The sequence below is a fragment of the Daucus carota genome, chromosome 5 (genome assembly GCF_001625215.2).
Source record: "Daucus carota subsp. sativus chromosome 5, DH1 v3.0, whole genome shotgun sequence".
NCBI classification, from domain to species: Eukaryota; Viridiplantae; Streptophyta; class Magnoliopsida; order Apiales; family Apiaceae; genus Daucus; species Daucus carota.
The window spans coordinates 10,328,487-10,346,862 of NC_030385.2; the positions used below are offsets into that span (position 1 = coordinate 10,328,487).

The 18,376-nt window shown below is 35.7% G+C and overlaps 2 protein-coding genes across 6 annotated transcripts; both read left to right on the plus strand.

The window, feature by feature from the left end:
• The first annotated feature begins 1,503 nt into the window (after positions 1-1,503).
• Positions 1,504-3,291, plus strand: LOC108221303 (uncharacterized). The gene has a single exon (XM_017395191.1). It carries the CDS (start codon positions 1,504-1,506, stop codon positions 3,289-3,291), a length of 1,788 nt encoding a protein of 595 aa, XP_017250680.1.
• Positions 3,292-11,186: 7,895 nt separating this feature from the next.
• LOC108224139 (uncharacterized) lies at positions 11,187-18,051 on the plus strand. 5 transcript variants are annotated; one of them, XR_010292350.1, is made up of 8 exons: positions 11,187-12,682; positions 13,472-13,582; positions 14,150-14,168; positions 14,879-15,084; positions 15,371-15,480; positions 16,414-16,683; positions 17,625-17,679; positions 17,775-18,051. XR_010292350.1 is itself a non-coding variant. In XM_064094433.1 (7 exons), exons 2-6 carry the CDS (start codon positions 13,576-13,578, stop codon positions 16,636-16,638), a joined length of 567 nt encoding a protein of 188 aa, XP_063950503.1. In that variant the 5' UTR covers positions 11,187-12,682; positions 13,472-13,575; the 3' UTR covers positions 16,639-16,683; positions 17,625-18,051. The 5 variants fall into 5 exon arrangements, 2 of the variants coding, with proteins under 2 accessions (XP_063950503.1, XP_063950502.1); XR_010292349.1 differs by having other exon boundaries at positions 16,414-17,679; XR_010292351.1 differs by lacking the exon at positions 17,625-17,679 and having other exon boundaries at positions 16,414-17,597.
• The last annotated feature ends 325 nt before the right edge of the window (positions 18,052-18,376 follow it).

Genomic DNA, 18,376 nt, shown 5'->3' on the forward strand with positions numbered 1-18,376 from the left:
CCATCAGTGTCGATTTTAAGGAGGGATCTTTTGCGGGGAATGATCAAAAGGCAGGTGTTTAATGCCTGTTAAGTTTAGGGAGAGAAATCTATAGAGGGTGTGTGACTCTTGTTAGTGTCATAGTTTTATATATATATTTTGCATTTACTGTCCAAGATTTTGGACCAAATTTTTTCAAATATATTGTGAGCATATTTTTACTTTAGATGTTTTTATATGTGAGATTAAATGTGTTGTGTGTAAGAAAATATGACAATGACTTGTAAAAACTAAATGAAAAAACCATTGTCCTAAATGAAGAACGATAACAATTCAAAAACTAGAAACTGTTGTATATACTATTTCCTAAAACGGTGCTTAAATTGATATGTTCATAAACTATTGTTATGTATTCTTTCACACAACAGGTTTGTATCCTAAAATTGTTGTTTCATATGATTTTCAACAATGATTCTAATTTGCCAATACCGTTGTGTGGTATGCTTTCTTACATTGGTTTTTTTTTGTAAAACTATTGTTTGTAATTCTTTACAACTTTGGTTGAGTTCTCAGAACTATTGTGTCACTAGCTCTTCAACAAGTGTTAAAAAACTGTTGTTGTAGTTATCGTTCAACAATAGTTAGATTCCCGTTGTCTGACATCAGATATCGCCTCAATATTCAACGGGATCCCGAGATGACAGACAACGGTGAAAAACCATTGTATATCCCTGTTTTTCTTGTAGTGTTCAACAAACTCATATGTGGATAAAACCAGAATTATCTTATCTTATCGTCTCGTGTTTATCCAACTAGTTTCATATTTAAACTGTTAAATTCTAACGTTTATCCTCTAACAGTTTAATTTGTTCAACAGTCATTTTGTAACAGATTTGTTCTCCAGATTCTATATTCTTATATCTGTTACATTGTCCTAATTATTAGCTTGGTTAGTTTATTTCTAACAGTTATAATTTAAACTCTCCAACAGCTATATTTTTACAGGCTATATATTTTCAGCTTGGATTTCAACTCGAACACAGAAGCTTTCAATCATCTTCTATCACAGAGCATTCATTCGATTATTTCAATCAGTTTAGAAGATATACAATCTGAGTTGTACTTAAATCTATTTCTATTCACTTGTGCCGGGTTGTGGAAATTAGATAGGATTACAAATTAAAGCCAAGTTAGCCAGTGGGCTGGATAGCAGGTGCTAGGTGACAATGGTGTCAAGGGAAGGGTTCTTCCGGAGGCTTTGTAATTTGTAATCGCCAAACTGTAAGCTTTATATTATTTTTAATAATATAATTCTTAGTGTTGTTCTTGCATACTCATCTGTCATTTATTTACTCTGATTTATCTGCTATTAACTGTTCTGCATAATATAAAAGAAAAAGTCTCATTATCAATTGAGACAGACTCATTAGTGTGACAGATTAATTTTTGTGCCCGGTTAAATTTCATTTGGTATCAGAGCAGGTGCATTTTACCTTGTTTTACGTGTTTATTTTTCAAGATCCTATGGCACAATCAAGTTGGCAAGAACACCGTTCTAACAATGTTCCACCTCTCCTTCTCGGCACTGAAAATTATAGTGATTGGAAATTCATGATGAAGATTTTTCTCCAGAATGACACCTATGAGTGGGATGCTATTGAGAATGGTATCACTATTCCTATGAGAGATGGCAAGCCTAATCCAGTCAAAGAGCTCACTACTGATGAAGTCAATTCTCTAAACTATAATGCTCGAGCTATGAATTCTCTTCTGAATGGTTTGTGTGCTACTGAATTGCGTAAGGTCTCAGCATGCACGTCTGCAAAGCAAGTCTGGGACACTATTGTCGTTAGTCATGAAGGAACTTCTAAGGTTCGGGAAGTTAAGCTAGATCTGCTACTCAGTGACTACGAAAGTTTTAGGCTGGAAAAGGATGAATCCATCAAGGAAGCTCAAGGACGATTTCTCATTCTCATGAATTTTATTGCTCTACTGGAAAAACATATTCCTCAGGCAGAAAGCAACCGCAAAATTCACAGATCTCTGCCTAAGAAATTTGCTCCAAAAGTAACTACTCTTCAGGACTCGGCATTGATTTCAGAGATGGAAACTCTCACTCTCTTCAGCGAACTGGAAGAATTTGAGAATCAGTTGCGTAGGTATGATGAGGAAGAAGAAGCCTCGATAAAGAAAACTCTCGCTCTCAATGCTGACATTGACTCCACTGATGACTCAGATGAAGAAATTGCTCTTTTGACAAAGCGATTTCAGAAATTCATGGCCAAGAAGAAAGCTGCTGCTCGACCTCAGAAACAGTTCAATTCATCGAAATTCAATTCACCAAAGAAGGAAACCAAGAACAATTCAACTGATGATGCGTGTTTTGAATGCGGCAAAAAGGGTCATTTTAAAAAGGATTGTTTCAAATGGAAGGCTAAGAAAGCATCTGGTTCGAAGGAAAAGAAAAAGAGCAAAGCCTTACTTACTTGGAGTGATGATGAATCTGACGTCGAGGTGGACACTGATGATGAGCTAGCACAACTTTGCTTGGCAGGCATTGAGGAAGTCTCCAGCGATGATGAAGAGGTACATTCTGTTACTATTCCTTCTAATTCAGAAATTCCAAGAGATCTATTAGCTCTTCAGGTAAAGAACAGGAAGCTACGTGACAAGAATGCATATCTAAAGCGGGCTCTAAATGAAGTGCTAAGTGAGATTGATGATAAACTCAAAGAGGAAACTCAGGCAATTGAAAACAAGATTCTCTCGGAAAAGCTAGCAAAATTATCTGAGGAGAATACTTCGTTAAAAAGTGAAATTGAAAGGAAGGATGCAGATCTTTCAGCCCTACGGGAGGAAACCAATACTGTTCGAGAATTAGAAAAAATAAAGGGTATCACTCAACAAAAATTTGATGAGCTACAAAAGAAAATTGATCTACTAAAGAGGGACTTAGCAAAATTTGTTCACGGAGAAGGTACTTTAGATGCTCTATTAGCTGATCAAAAATCCTCTCTTGAAAAGGAAGGTCTGGGCTTTAAATTGATTAACAAGAATGCTTTTGGAAGGGGGAACCAAAGGTCAAAGATGAAGTACAACATGTCGTATGAAAGATGCACAGATTGCAGTAGAAAGGGCCATCCTTCATCAAAATCAATTCTCTGTGCTCTTAAGAATCACTTTACTAACCATTTTGTTCGTGCTTCTCCTAATATTGTTGAAATGTGGATTAAGAAATCTGAAAGGCATTTATATAAAATTGTTGATACTAACACTGCAGGACCCAAGATGAGATGGGTACCTAAGATATAAATATATATTTGTATGCAGGTGTGTTTGAAAGCCAATATGCCGCGAAATAAATGGATCATAGACAGTGGTTGTTCTCGCCATATGACAGGAGACAAATCAAAGTTTCTGTCTTTAGTGGCTAAGGAAGGAGGATTGGTTACTCTTGGTGATTCCAACACAGTAAGGATTATTGGTAAAGGTACCATAGGTAACGAAAAATTCTCCATAAATAATGTTTGTTTAGTTGATGGTTTAAAATATAATCTTATTAGTGTGAGTCAAGTAACTGATGCAGGACATAGTGTCAAATTTGCTAAAGATATGTGTTTTATTAGTTCTGATTCTAATGAGGCTCCTTTAGTAGCCAAAAGAAAAGGAAATATTTTTTTTTTGGATTTTGATGAGCAACAGGAAGAAATATGCCTAGCAACTATCCAGGATCAACAACATCTATGGCACAGGAGACTCGGTCATGTGCGCATGGATTTATTGAAGAAAATATCTTCCAAGAATCTAGTACGAGGTCTACCTATAAGCTGAAGTATAAGAAGATTGAACCATGCACTCCATGTCAATTTGGTAAGCAAGTTCGAACTTCATTCAAGGCCAAAAATCAAGTGTCTTCTACAGATCCATTGCAATTACTCCATCTTGATTTATTTGGTCCAGAAAGGTATGTAAGTCTTGGAGGTAAGAAATATGCTTTTGTTATAGTCGATGATTTCTCTCGTTTTACTTGGGTATTATTTCTTCGATCAAAAGATGAAGCGTTTAATGAATTTCAAGATTTAATTTCTACCTTGAAACCAAGTATTCCAAGAAGCTCAGGACAATCAGGAGCGATCTTGGAGGCGAATTTGAGAAAGACTTTATCACTTACTGCAAATCCAGAGGCATTTCTCATGAATTTTCAGCTCCACGTACTCCACAACAGAACGGTGTAGTGGAACGTAAGAATTGCACTCTCCAGGAAACAGCTCGTACTCTACTTCATGAAAGTAAGTTGCCCTGGAAATTTTGGGCAGAAGCGGTAAATACTTCTTGTTATGTCCTTAATAGAGTTCTTATTCATCCTATTTCACTGAAAACTCCTTATGAATTATTGAAGAATAAGACTCCTAACATTAGCTATTTTTGAGTGTTTGGATCTAAATGTTTTATGCTAGATTCTATGCCAAACCGTGGCAAGTTTGATCCCCGTGCTTTTGAAGGTATATTTCTGGGATACTCTACTACAAGTAAGGCATATCGATTTTATAATCCTGATAAAAATAAAGTAGAGGAATCTGTAAGTCTAAATGTAAAGACAACCCTATCTGTTACATAGGGATGATAACTCAACAATAGAACAGGACAAGTAAATAACACTACGCCTGCACCGGAATCGGAAGATACGAAGACAAAGGTTGAAGAAGACTACATTCTTGAAGGAATAAGTTCACTGAAAGAAGTTCATTAATATGTTCATGCCTCAGTGAAGAATAAAGATTGAAGTATTCAAGATTGTGGAAGCAATGAAGATGTTGTCCAAGTACTCGAAAGATTTCAGTGCAACCCCTGAAGCAAGATATTTCCATATATCTTGGTTGGTTGTTTATAATCAACAAATTGAAGCATAAACTAACCCGGAACCGACTGATCAATGTTTGCTGACAAAGAAGGTACAATGTTTAACTTCAGTGTTAGTCGCTTGTGAACCAGACCAGTGCACTAAGCGTCAGCACGTACGGAGCTTTGCAAAGTATTTATCGATCGAAGAATTGATCCAGTCATATCAAATCATTTGTTCCAAAGCCAAGCCAAGTCCAGCCTCTGCAAGCTATGCCAAAGCTTACTACTCAAATGCCATATGTCAAGCTTCCACAAACTTCCACAAAAAGCCATATCAGTAAGTGACATTTTTATATGTGTGCACTTATATAAGTTATATATGTATAAATATATTTATATATTTGTATATATGTATATTTAATTAAATATAGTATACATACTATATATGTATATATGTTTTTAAACATATGTATATGTATATTTATATGTATATATATTTAAATAAATATATATGTATATAATATATGTATTTATATTTTACATAAGCAATTATATAATTAAGTGTATATATATATTATATTATGTGCATAAATATATGTATATTTAGAGAGAGTTATATATATCTTTATATATATATTTATATCTATATTTACACATAGTTATATGTATATTATATATATTTAAATATATGAGAATATATTTAAATATATGTGTATATATATGTTACTATATGTTTATATAAATATTATATATATGTATATATTTATATATACTTTTCTTTATATATTTATGTTTATATTGATATTTATAAATAACAATATATATCTATCTATATATATTTATATATATTTACATTTGTATTTACATATAATTATATATTATATATATTTAAATATATGAGAATATATTTAAATATATGTACATATATTATTATATGTTCATATAAATAAAATAAATATGTGTGTATATATTTATATATACTTTTATTTATTAATATAATAACAACATAATATATTATATTATATATATTATGCATGCATGTGATGATGTCAGGTGTCTAGGGCACCCTAGGGTTTGCATGTGTCTAAGTCATTTATACTGTGAACACACTGGAAGCATGGCGCAAGGTTTGACCTAGATGAAGTCTGAGGAGAGATATCAGTGGAGCCTCTTACTGTATAGGCGCAAGTTATGAAAAATAAACTAACTCAAACCCTACAGTGGAGCACAGGAAAGTATGAGGCACAGGTTTGAAGAGAGAGAAAGGTGAAGTACAGGGACAACACCTTGGCGCAAGTTTAAGTCAAAGCATGGGTCAGAAGAGAGATATCAGTGGAGCCTCTCACTGTACAGGCGCAAGTTTGAAGCTCTTGCATTTATTTCTAAGTCCCAGGTTGCACCTCTCTTGCCAAGCGCAAGTTTAGGTCAAGCGCAACCTTTGACCAATTCTGGTCAATTGTTGCGCCTCTGACCCTAACTATACTTGGCGCAACTTTGTGTTTTTGAAGAAATGTCTAAGTCCCCCCACTGTGAGATCTTGGCGCAACCTCCCAAAGGCGCAACTTTGATTTACTACTTAGATTATTCTAAGTCATATGCACAGAGAAGAAGACCTAGCGCAAGTTCAACATCAGTGAACTCAGTGGCGCCAATTCATGAAGTTAACTAGGGTTAGTTAATGAGAAGTCTATAAATACTTGAGATGTGGGTTCATAATTCACACACTCTCCACCACCTTTATGGTGGAATGGCTTTGTGCCTTGCACACTACTACACACAAATAAACTCTAGCTTAGTTTTGTATTATATATATATTTAGAAGCTAGGGTTTGTGAGTGTAAGTAGTAATAACCATTGTAGCCAACCTTCGGGTTTGGATTTATAGCACCCTTCGAGGTATTTATCAATATACAGATATACCTTGGAAAATATTGTGTGTTGGTTTAATATTTTCATATCCTCAGAAACCGACCCAATAAATATCCGGAACACGAAACCCATTACAGAACTGCAATTTGTTTATCCGCAAGATTCGAAAGAATTTTAAATTGTAGTGAGTATCGTATTCAACCACCCCTTCTACGATACTTTGGACCTAACAGAATCCATTAATATTACATTCAATGAGTCTGACATTGATCTGGATAGAGATGAGGAAGTTTTTGCAGATTCTTCACCCCAGTCTCAAATGGGTCAGTCTCATTCGGAAAAAGGGGCGTTTCATCTAGCAAGTCCACTGCCTCATTCAAGTCAGGCCACTCCAGAACAGAATTCTACTCCTGAATCTTCAGAATCTTCTGGATCTCCTCAGCCATCTACTCCAGTACCACAATCTAAAGAAATCCATCCCGTTCCATATCAAGCTGATAACTCAAATGAAGAAGAAATGAGTTCTATACTCCTGCCCAAGTCATCTAGAACGGTCAAGAATCATCCACCGGATAATCTTCTCTCTGAAATTGATTGGGGCATCACTACACGTAGTCAAGTACGAAATCTATGTGCTTTCTATGCTTTTGTTGCTGAGTTCGAACCTAAAAATGCCCAGGAAGCTGTTGAAAATGAACAGTGGTCAATGGCAATGCAAGAGGAATTGAATCAGTTCGAAGGCGGTGATGTTTGGGAGCTCGTTCCTCCTCCGCCAAGTGCTAAAATCATTGGTACTCGTTGGGTTTTCAAAAATAAAAAAGATGAAGATGGCAACATTGTTCGAAACAAAGCTCGTCTTGTAGCTCAGGGATACAATCAACAGGAAGGTATCGACTACGATGAAACATACGCTCCTATAGCTCGTCTCGAAGCTATTCGTATTCTTATGGTGTTTGCAGCTCACAAAAACTTCAAACTATATCAAATGGACGTTAAAAGCGCATTTCTCAATGGCTATTTGCATGAAGAAGTATACTTAAAGCAACCTCCTAGCTTTGTTCACGAAAAGCATCCTGACTATGTTTATAGACTCAAGAAATCTGTCTATGGTCTTAGACAATCTCCTCGATGCTGGTATGAGCGACTCAGCACTTTTCTTGTGGATTCTGGCTTCATTCGTGGTACACTCGATCCTACTCTATTTATCTTTCACAAAAAGAATGATTTTTTATTGGTTCAAGTGTACGTTGATGATATTGTTTTTGGCTCATCTAATGAATCCCTATGCAAGTGGTTTTCTGATTGTATATATGCACCAGGAATTTGATATGAGTTTGATGGGTGAATTACAATATTTTCTTGGCTTGCAAATTAACCAATCTGCTGCAGGTATTTTTATTCATCAAAGTAAATATATTAGGGATTTGCTTAAAAGATTTGATCTGAAAAATGTCACTCCTAAAGCTACACCAATGAGTGTCACCACAAAACTCACTAAAGATGAGGGTGGTAAGTCAGTTGATATTACAAAATATCGAGGTATGATTGGTTCCTTGTTATATCTTACTGCCTCTCGTCCTGATATCATGTTTAGTGTATGTATGTGTGCTCGTTTTCAGGCCATGCCCAAGGAATCCCATTTAAATGCTGTTAAACGAATATTTAAATATTTAAAGGGAACTAACGACTTGGGATTATTCTATCCTAATTCCCCGTCTTTCGATTTAATCGGGTTTTTAGATGCAGATTATGCAGGCTCACAGACTGATAGAAAAAGTACAAGTGGAGCTTGTGAATTTTTAGGTGATTGCTTAGTTGCATGGCATAGCAAAAAGCAAACATCTGTTGCTCTCTCCACAACCGAAGGTGAATATGTCGCTGCAGGTAGTTGTTGTGCCCAAATTTTGTGGATGCAATAAACCTTTGAAGATTTTGGTATTAAATTTTCTAATATTCCTATTTATTGTGATAATACTTATGCGATTAATATTTCTAAAAATCCAGTAATGCATTCTCGCACAAAACATATTGATGTGCGCCACCATTTTCTTCGGGATCATGTTGCTAAAGGTAATATTGAGCTTATTTTTATTCCCACTGATAATCAGCGGGCTGATATATTTACTAAACCATTAGCTGAAGATAGATTTTGCAGGCTCCGTATGGAACTCGGTATGTGCTCAATTTAAATTAGATTATCTATTGCAATGTTGTGATAACGTATTGTATATCTTCGATTTTTACGGGCTGATTTGTTTTATTAGTTGTACTTGGTTAATTACTGTTATGATAATTGGTTTGTTTTGGTCAAGGAACTTCAACAACCGTCAATATGTATCTCTTTGTTGAGTTTGCTTTCAAATTTCAATTTATCTCGAGAAATGCGCTATCTCTCTTCACGTCTTCTCACGTCTCTCTCTCTCACGTCTTTTCACTTCTCCACTCTCCTATATAATTACTTCCTTCTTTTATTTTCTCTCTTACTTCACTTTACATCTTCTCACGCATTTCTAAACCCTCTTTCTCTCTACCATGGCTAACCTCCGTTCCTCTGGCAAGCGTGCATCGAAAAACCCTCCATCATCCGAAAAGCCCAAACGTCGCCGCCGTGAAATCTCTTCTAGTTCCGCATCTAATGAAGCCTCGCAGACTCCACCCCTCTATCATTCTCCGGTCTCGCATTCCCCGGTTTTGACAAGCCCTCTGCTTCGTCCCTGATGTCTAAGTCACTTCTTCGCGAACGACTCGTTGACTCCGATCTCTTTTCTCGCATTGGTCTGTCTCAGATGTTTGAAGATATCAACAGTTCGGCTCTACTTGATCCTCTGAAGGTCTTCTACCCAGCCTTGGTTCGGGAATTCTGCAGCAACTTCAAGCAACTCACGGACACTATGTACTCCACCACTGTGAAGGGTGTCCCCATGCCGCTCAAATCCGATTTGGTCGGACTCATTTTTGGTCTCTCTGGAAAAGGTGTTTGTCCCTTTACTACTCACCAACCGTTTGTTGAAGATGATCTGCTACCGTTTACTGCTCAGGTTGAGTTGATAGTAAGTCCTCACTTTGCCATTTCTGATTCGGCTCGTACTCCTATTTCCTTGCTTCTATTCAAGTTTATTCATACAAATATCTTGCCTCATAAAAGTGGTCGTGATAGGGTCACATTTCAGGATATCGCTCTTTTGTCTCTGTTGAACTCACATCGCCCCTTTAACATGTCTTTGCTCATTCTTAAGCACATGCATCACTGCGTTTCTCATGATTCTATGCACTTTCCCTATCCTGCTTTGTTGACTAAGATATTTCAGTATTTTGAGATTATCTCTGTTTCTGATGAGTCAGTTGCGCTGGCTGATATGTTTGACTCCCGTGTGCTAGCTGTTAATCATTTATCTGTTTCAAATGATGATGTGTTAGTGTTTGATTTGCCCTCCAAATTTGCTTCGGACGCTGGTCCTTCACACACTAAACCCTCCCCTTTGCCTTCTAATGTTTATGATCTGCTTGGTTCATTACTTGCCAAAGTTGAGGCCAACTCTCAGGCTCTAGCTTCTTTGAATTCAAAAATAGATGCTTTTGGTAACTCTGTGACTCTGTCGGCTGCTTCTATTGATGACAAGCTTTTGTATCTGAAGACTCTTGTCCAGAAGTTTGGTAAGCATGTGGATTTCGAGTTTGGTTCATTGTAGGAGAATTTGCTGACCTCTGCAAAAGCTTGGGAAAAAGAGTTTGTCAAGTTATTTTTTATGCTCGGTTCAGAAACAAAGTTTATTGCTCAGCAGGTCTCGGCTCTTACAATTCGGGACAGTGCCCAATGGTTTAAGAAGAAGGATTGGATGGGCGATTGCACACTCTCAAAGATTATTCCTCCTCTACCTTTACCAGCCATTCCTCATGCTGCTATTTTCGGTCTGTCTCATGAAGAATACCGCGCGAAGATTTTGGATTGGATGTCTACCCGTGATGGTAAAGCCCCTTCTGCAGATTTCTACGAGAAGACGTTCACCGAATATGGTCAGGAACCGAATTATCCACAGACTACTCCTTCCAGTTCTCGAAAGAAGCCCAAGGGCAAGGCTGTGGAGACTGTTAATCTGGATGATTAACGTTTTATGATGCTGAAAGGGGGAGAAAACATTGGGGACTTTGAATATTTATTTAATTTATGCAGTGTGTGTGTGTGGTTTTCAGACTGAGTTTGTGCTTTAGTTTGTGTTTAAGACTAAGTAATTTTGCTGGTGTTTGTGGATGCCTTGTTTATGGCATAGACTAATTATGTGTGGTGATTTGGATATTATGGTTTGTGGTTTTATGAATCTATGGCATGCATGTTTTAATTTGTTGATTTCTGCATTGATATTTCTGCTTTGATATTATTTTGCTTGCGGCTAGATGTTACAGTTTTATAGGTGTTACAGTTTTATGCACATCCTATAACAAGTGAGTTTGACAGGGGGAGCAAAGTACAACTATTCAAAGTTGTTCATCATCATAAAAAAGGGGGAGATTGTTAGCCCTTAGTTTTTAGTGATGATAACTTTGAATATCAGATAGTATATTTGACTAAGTCTGGTGCATTGTGTTTACCTATCTTTCAGGACTTACTGGTTCAACAAACTCATATGTGGATAAACCAGAATTATCTTATCTTATCTTATCGTCTCGTGTTTATCCAACTAGTTTCATATTTAAACTGTTAAATTCTAATGTTTATCCTCTAACAGTTTAATTTGTTCAACAGTCATTTTGTAACAGATTTGTTCTCTAGATTCTATATTCTTAAATCTGTTACGTTGTTCTAATTATTAGCTTGGTTAGTTTATTTCTAACAGCTATAATTCAAACTCTCCAACAGCTATATATTTACAGGCTATATATTTTCAGCTGGGATTTCAACTCGAACACTGAAGCTTTCAATCATCTTCTATCACAGAGCATTCATTCGATTATTTCAATCAGTTTAGAAGATATACAATCTGAATTGTACTTAAATCTATTTCTATTCACTTGTGCCAGGTTGTGGAAATTAGATAGGATTACAAATTAAAGCCAAGTTAGCCGGTGGGCTGGATAGCAGGTGCTAGGTGACAGTGGTGTCAAGGGAAGGGTTCTTCCGGCAGCTTTGTAATTTGTAATTGCCAAACTGTAAGCTTTATATTATTTTTAATAATATAATCCGTGTACTAGTTGGTACGGGGACTTGGATGTAGGCCATAGAACGATAGGGGCCGAACCAAGTGAAAATTTTTGGTGTTGTTCTTGCATACTTATCTGTCATTTATTTACTCTGATTTATCTGCTATTAACTGTTCTGGATAATATAAAAGAGACAGTCACATTATAAATAGAGACAGACTCATTAGTGTGACAGATTAATTTTTGTGCCCGTTAAATTTCAATTATGTTTCCTTCCAGAGAATTTGACTTCTAACAGATTACAGAATGTATATTTGGCGCTGACGAGTTTCCGTCATTACAAATTCTGTTCTCTCATTTTAATTCTAATTTCATTTGTTATATTTGTTGTTAGGTAGATTGTGAATTATGTGTTCTGTTATGTATTGCCCAGTTTCTTTGTGTTTTATATGTTTGGGAGCGTAGTCTCTCCCTCAGTGTCGATGGGTGATGTATCCGATAATTCCAGTGACAATACCAAAGGGAGGTTCACACTGCCGAGCAGTGGCGGTGCCACATTAGGGCACCTGGGGGCTCGTGCCCCTCCAACTTTCAAAAAAACAACTATATTTTTTTGGTCTCACATGTATTATTAACAGGTGGCCCCAGCTAAACTATGTGATTAGGGTTATGGTGTCCCTTTATACATTTGATCCTGGCTCCGCCAATGCTGCCGAGTTGATCAGTCCAAAACATATGGATATCGAAGGATACAAGGTTCAAAGTGAGATGGTGATTTAGGGTTTCGATCATTTGATCACGGGACGGGAAGAGAGAGAAGAATCAAGAGGGTGTTCACCTGAGCCTGAACTTTGTGGTATGGCAAATGTGTATTTTTATTTTTTAGCAATCTGGTTTCCCACTATGTTTGTAGTACTTAGTTTTTTTACTTTTTGCGGATGGGACTTATGAAGATGTAATTGCGACTGCATTGAAAGGTTCTGCAAATAATGATTTTTGGATAAGAATGTTTATTAATATCTAAAATGCTTGTGCAGGTTTGTGGTTTCAGACTTCAGGATTTTCTTTCATTTACAAAGCTAAATATACTAATTACAGTGGCTGGCTAGATGTAACTAATTTGCAAGTGCACTTTTCGTGTGTCTCAATGTAGTTTGCTGATATAGTGTTGTAGAGAGTATGTGGGTGGTCATGCTTTTGATCATGTCATATTATTATATTAGACAGGTATAAATTTTCCATGCCTGAGATAAGAGATGTTATAAAAATACCTGTTATAGCATTTTGCACTTAAAGGTATAATGGTACAATTTGAAGTTTAAGTTGTACCTCTGCACTTTTGGCCATTAAATGTTTTTGTTTTTGTACCCCTGCACATGGAATTCTGTATTGAATATCCTTGTATTCTCCTTTCCTTTTTGTTTTATATATTAATTTCATTTCGTGTATATGATTGGTGAACATCTGTCTGGTTATATATTGTCGGAGGAAGAATCTTTGTGTATGCATGTGAGAAGCACAGTTGTATCTGAGTATTAATCAGTTTAGCACAATAGCTCATAACTTTTGATTTGTGGGATTGTAAGAAGAGGCGTTGCAGACATCATTAGCAAACATCTTTGCTAAATTTTGCATCTTGTCATAGGTTGGAGGGGGAGAAGATGTATGAGAAAGCACGGAGAGGTGAAAGGATTGAACTTGCAGCGTGAAGGATTTCAATTTTCCAGTTTGGCGTGGAGCGAAGTTTAGATGACAGGTAGGCAAAAGTTTTTGTTAAAGCTATAATAATATTGTTGTATAATGCCTGTGCTCCCTATGCTTAAAAATGTCTGAATAATCTAATTTTAACATAAACATTCCTGAGAATCATTTTATGAAGCGGAAGATATATAAGTAATAATTAATGTTCGCTTAGGAAGAACACATGCCATCAAACTCCCGTGAAAAAGAATAATGTATTACTCTTTAGTGATGCTCAACTTACTTGTCCTATCTTGCCTCAAATTTAAATCTAATATATAAAACTTGTGGAATTTAGTCTAGCTTACGGAGTGATTAGAATAAGCTAAATGCATGAATAAGTGTATTAATCTGGAAGGCTTCAACTGGCTGTGTTTGGTAACTGTGAGGCTTGCCCTGCAGTCTACTGTGTAATAGGTCCGGTAATATGTATGTATGTAATTGTGCTAATTGTACACTTTATCTTTTTAAAGTGAAAGTGGTATCTACAGAGTACTGATGTCCAGTAGTGTTCTTTTTCGTGATAAATTGTGAATCCTTGATTTGATTACTAATACTCCCTTCTTTCTTGCATGTACACCAGCAATTCCAATTCTGTCGATGTAACTGGAATATCTTTTGAACTCTTCGATTATTTCCTCTCTAGAACTTATTAGTTTCTGCCCATGGAATATTAATTGATGCACTTTTTCTAATTTTATTAAGCATTGTGAATCATAAAACATTTTTACTCTCTAAAATTTTTCTTCTAGATGAAAGTAATGGGATGTGTGAATATTCTCAAATCTTTTAGACAAGTGTCTCTTTGTGAGTAGAAGTACCTAGCGCCATACTGCCATTTAAGCACTGGTTGGGAGGTTTAAGCTTTAACCAACACACCTTAAATGAGAAGTCTCATATGACCGAAGATATTACATTAGTACTATTTGGCTATAATTCATAAATATTGTTTGTCATAAATATGTTCTTGATTGTATTGTCCTCTACATTATTTTTAGTTAGCAAATTTTGATAAACTTGTTGGCATGGCAGATGTCTACATTACTCAAATTCATGTCCACAGTAGATAAATATAGGGATCACATGTCTAAGTGAAAAATTGACATACTTATGTTCTTTCTAATTATTTAATTTTAGATCAGTTTCTTTACTACTTTCACTTCCTCATCTGATTACAATCATTACGGCATTATAGTTTATTATGATATTCCATAGGTGTTTCCTTTTGTCAATTTTACTGTGTGTTCAAGTGAATGTTAATTACAATCACTTGATAATATTGTTTTAAATGTGTGTCGACTGGTGCCTATAGGTTTTTGACGAAGCTTTTGACTGAGGATTTACCACGATTATTTGTTCGTCCAAAGAAGATTGTTTTGGATTTCCAGAAGGGAAAAGCAGTTGGTCTCCTTCCTACTGATTTTAGGTCTGGAGAAGTACAAGAAGGCAACAAGGACTATGCGGGGGAATTATCGGTTACCCTTGTAGATGCGAGAAAGCTCTTTTATGTTTCTCCTGGTACCAGTTGTTTCTCAATTTCAACTTTTTTTTACAATTAAAAGTTAAGACGACTTCCTCTTCTTATGTGCGAGCTGAATGAATTTCTGTATGCTACACTTACCGAAAATCCCAGGATAAATTCAGCTTAATCTAGATACTGTGGGTAATGAAACATTGAGATAACGATGTCCATTACGTCATCACTGCAAAGGCTGATCAGATATCTGGCACTTATAGACACTTAGGATGACTCTTGTGTCCTGCTTTTATGATTATATTAATATTTATATTTACTATCTTTCAGGAAAGACAGACTCGTATGTTATTCTAAAACTGGGAGATCAAGTCATACTTAGTAAAAAGAACAGCCAGACAACTGTCATTGGTTCTCCTGGTGAGCCAATCTGGAATCAGGTGACGTTTCTTGTCATTTAGCCTTCATGCATTGTTAAACTTGCACAGATTTAATCTTCAAGTTTCAGTTTTAGTCTTACATCTAACAAAACCATACTTGAGCAGGACATTTCTTGCTGGTTACAAACCCTAGAAAAGAAAAGATGTATAGACAAGTGAATGACTCCCTTAGCTTTGCAGATTTGAGTATAGGAACCCGGGAGCTAAACTTCTACTTTTGGACATGTGAAGCAGATGGTTTCTTGAAACAGCTTGATCTGTAATTTAGTGACCTTAAAATAGTTTAATATATTTAAACCTTAAAAATTAATTTAATAGTCTTGACATTTGTAATTATAAGATGAAATGAGAAACATTTTTTATACAATTCAGAACCCAGGAGAACGGTAGATGTTCAAATTTATCATGTGGAAACCATAAAGTGAGCAGAAAGTCCTCTTGCTTAATTCTGGCAGAAATGTTAAGATGGGTTTTTGCCAAACATTTTGGTTGACTAAAATGAATGAATATATATTTATATACAGAGTCTTATGTGGCTCACTCACTCTTGGACTAACAGTGGAGCTAAATTGCTTTCTTTAGCAAAAGTAAATATAAAAATAAACAAAGTTAAAAATTTGAATTAACTTGACTTGATTGGAGATACAGTTTGGAGCTTGAATTTTAACAAAGGATTTTAATCCCAACTACCATTGGCAAAAAAAAAAAAATTACTTATTGTTGCTTGCCATTGATTGCTTTGAACAATTATGCATCTACAGCACTAAAGGGATTTCCTTTTTTATGTTTAATGTATCAAATAGATTAGTAGCTACAATAATGACATTGATCTTGAATTCGCTGCATCCTAACTCTCATTTAAAAGTTGTAGTGTTCATTACTAATGGTTCTTGCCACACTGGTACAGTAGTCTCCATAATATACCTTTCTCAGGTTGATCTAGGATCTCTTAAAGATACTGTTCCAGCAGATAGGATTGTGACCTTGCAAGGAGGCCGGGGACCGTTCGGGAAGGGATCAGCGGGGGAACTTCTACTTCAATTAACATATAAAGCATATGTTGAGGATGAAGAAGATGAAGTGATAAGGGGAAGATCGACACATGCTGATGCTTCAGATGATGACTTGGCTGAACTTGAAGTAGATAATGCTACTTAAGTGCGTCCAAAAAGAATTTGCCCAGTGGAATAGAAACATTTATGGGTAGGATGATTTTATTAGTAATATATAACTTAAATGTATAAAAATTGACAAAATAACAATAAAACACTAGAAGTAGCCGTTGAAAGTGATAGTATTAACTTTTAGAAAGTGAATTGCAACAATCAAAATAAGTAACTGTAATAAGTTTACATTTGTTCTTTCCAGAATTAAACTTACAAGTCACCTATACTTATTTACATAGACAATTATACATAGTAGACTTAAAGGTAATTACCAACGTTTAAGTTACTTTTCTGGAGGAACAAACAAACAGAGCTAGATAATCATAGTCGACGATAACATTATTGTTCACAACGCTCTTACAGAATCTCACATGAGATTGTCATCTCATACGGCTCCTCAAATGTCACAAATAAATCTAAGACTCATTTGCTATTATCTATCTTGAATTTATTATCTTGATCTGTTTGTAGGATAGAATCCAAATCTATTACAAGGTCCCCAATTAGACAATGGAATTCTGCCTGCTATCTATTATTTTTATTATAATGTGCTTCTGAGTTGACTAAACTACAACAGTAAGTATTTTGTTTTTCATGCGTGAATATGTGTTTAAGAAGATTGTTTCAGTTTATGCGTGTGTTCAAAATTTCATTTTTTTTTGCCATAGCCTCTTTTATTGCTTTGTGCACTACATAAGAGCAAAATGTTTAATCTCAAATTTCTGACATGTTTTAATGTCATAAGCCTATCTTGTCCCATGAGGACCATGACTTTACATGATATATGACTCCTGACCACAACTCTACATGCTCTGTTGCACTGTTGCTGCCTCGCCAGTTAGTATATGGGATCATTATGTATTCCTGGATTTCTGCTGCCTTCTTTCAAATGCTTTTACTGGACATACTAAGTTTGCTGAACAGACTGATTCTACTGGAATGTTATTTAAGGTATATTATTATTTTTTAACTTTGCAGGCTAGCATTTCCTGTTACACTTTACCAGGGCAATCTCCGATCAACGATTCTAAAAGTACACTTGATTTTCTTTCCATGTTTATGATTGAATTTTTTGCTAAGTTTAAGATCGAATTTGCCTCGTGAGGAAATGAATCTGGGTTTTTGCAGCTTGATAGCATGAGTCATGGTGACAAATTAACTGCCAGGGACACAATGAAGAATGATGGTGTTCCAACTGTACCAGGGAGCGATGGTTTGTTACAGGTATAAGCTCTGAAATATATATTACAAATAGTGTCCTTGAAGAGTTCTTGGTGACTACCATTAATTCTGTTAATATTGGAGAAAGCCTTGAGGTAATATGTCTGCGAGATCATCTTTTTTGCGTTGTTCCTCTAATCTCCTTAGAGAATTTTAAAAAATAACATGAAAATATTGAAGAGAACTTTGTTGTCCTTACAAATATGCTACATTGTAAAATGGACTTGTCCTCCGATTATGTTATATCTACCAAGTTGAAACCGTGCTAGAGCTTCTTGCAAACCGATACGAAAGGAGTATTCGCATTATAATTCGGGAAGTTGAAACATTAATGGTGGATGTCGTGGAGCCAATTCTTACTGTAGAGATGCAATGTGTTCCTGTAATGGTAACCTATCTTTAGCAAAGAAGGTATCAAAGCTAATGAACATTTCACATCCGGGTGTCTTTATGCTGTCAAAAAATTAATACAACATTTACATTTTTCCAGCCACGGAATTTTATTGCAT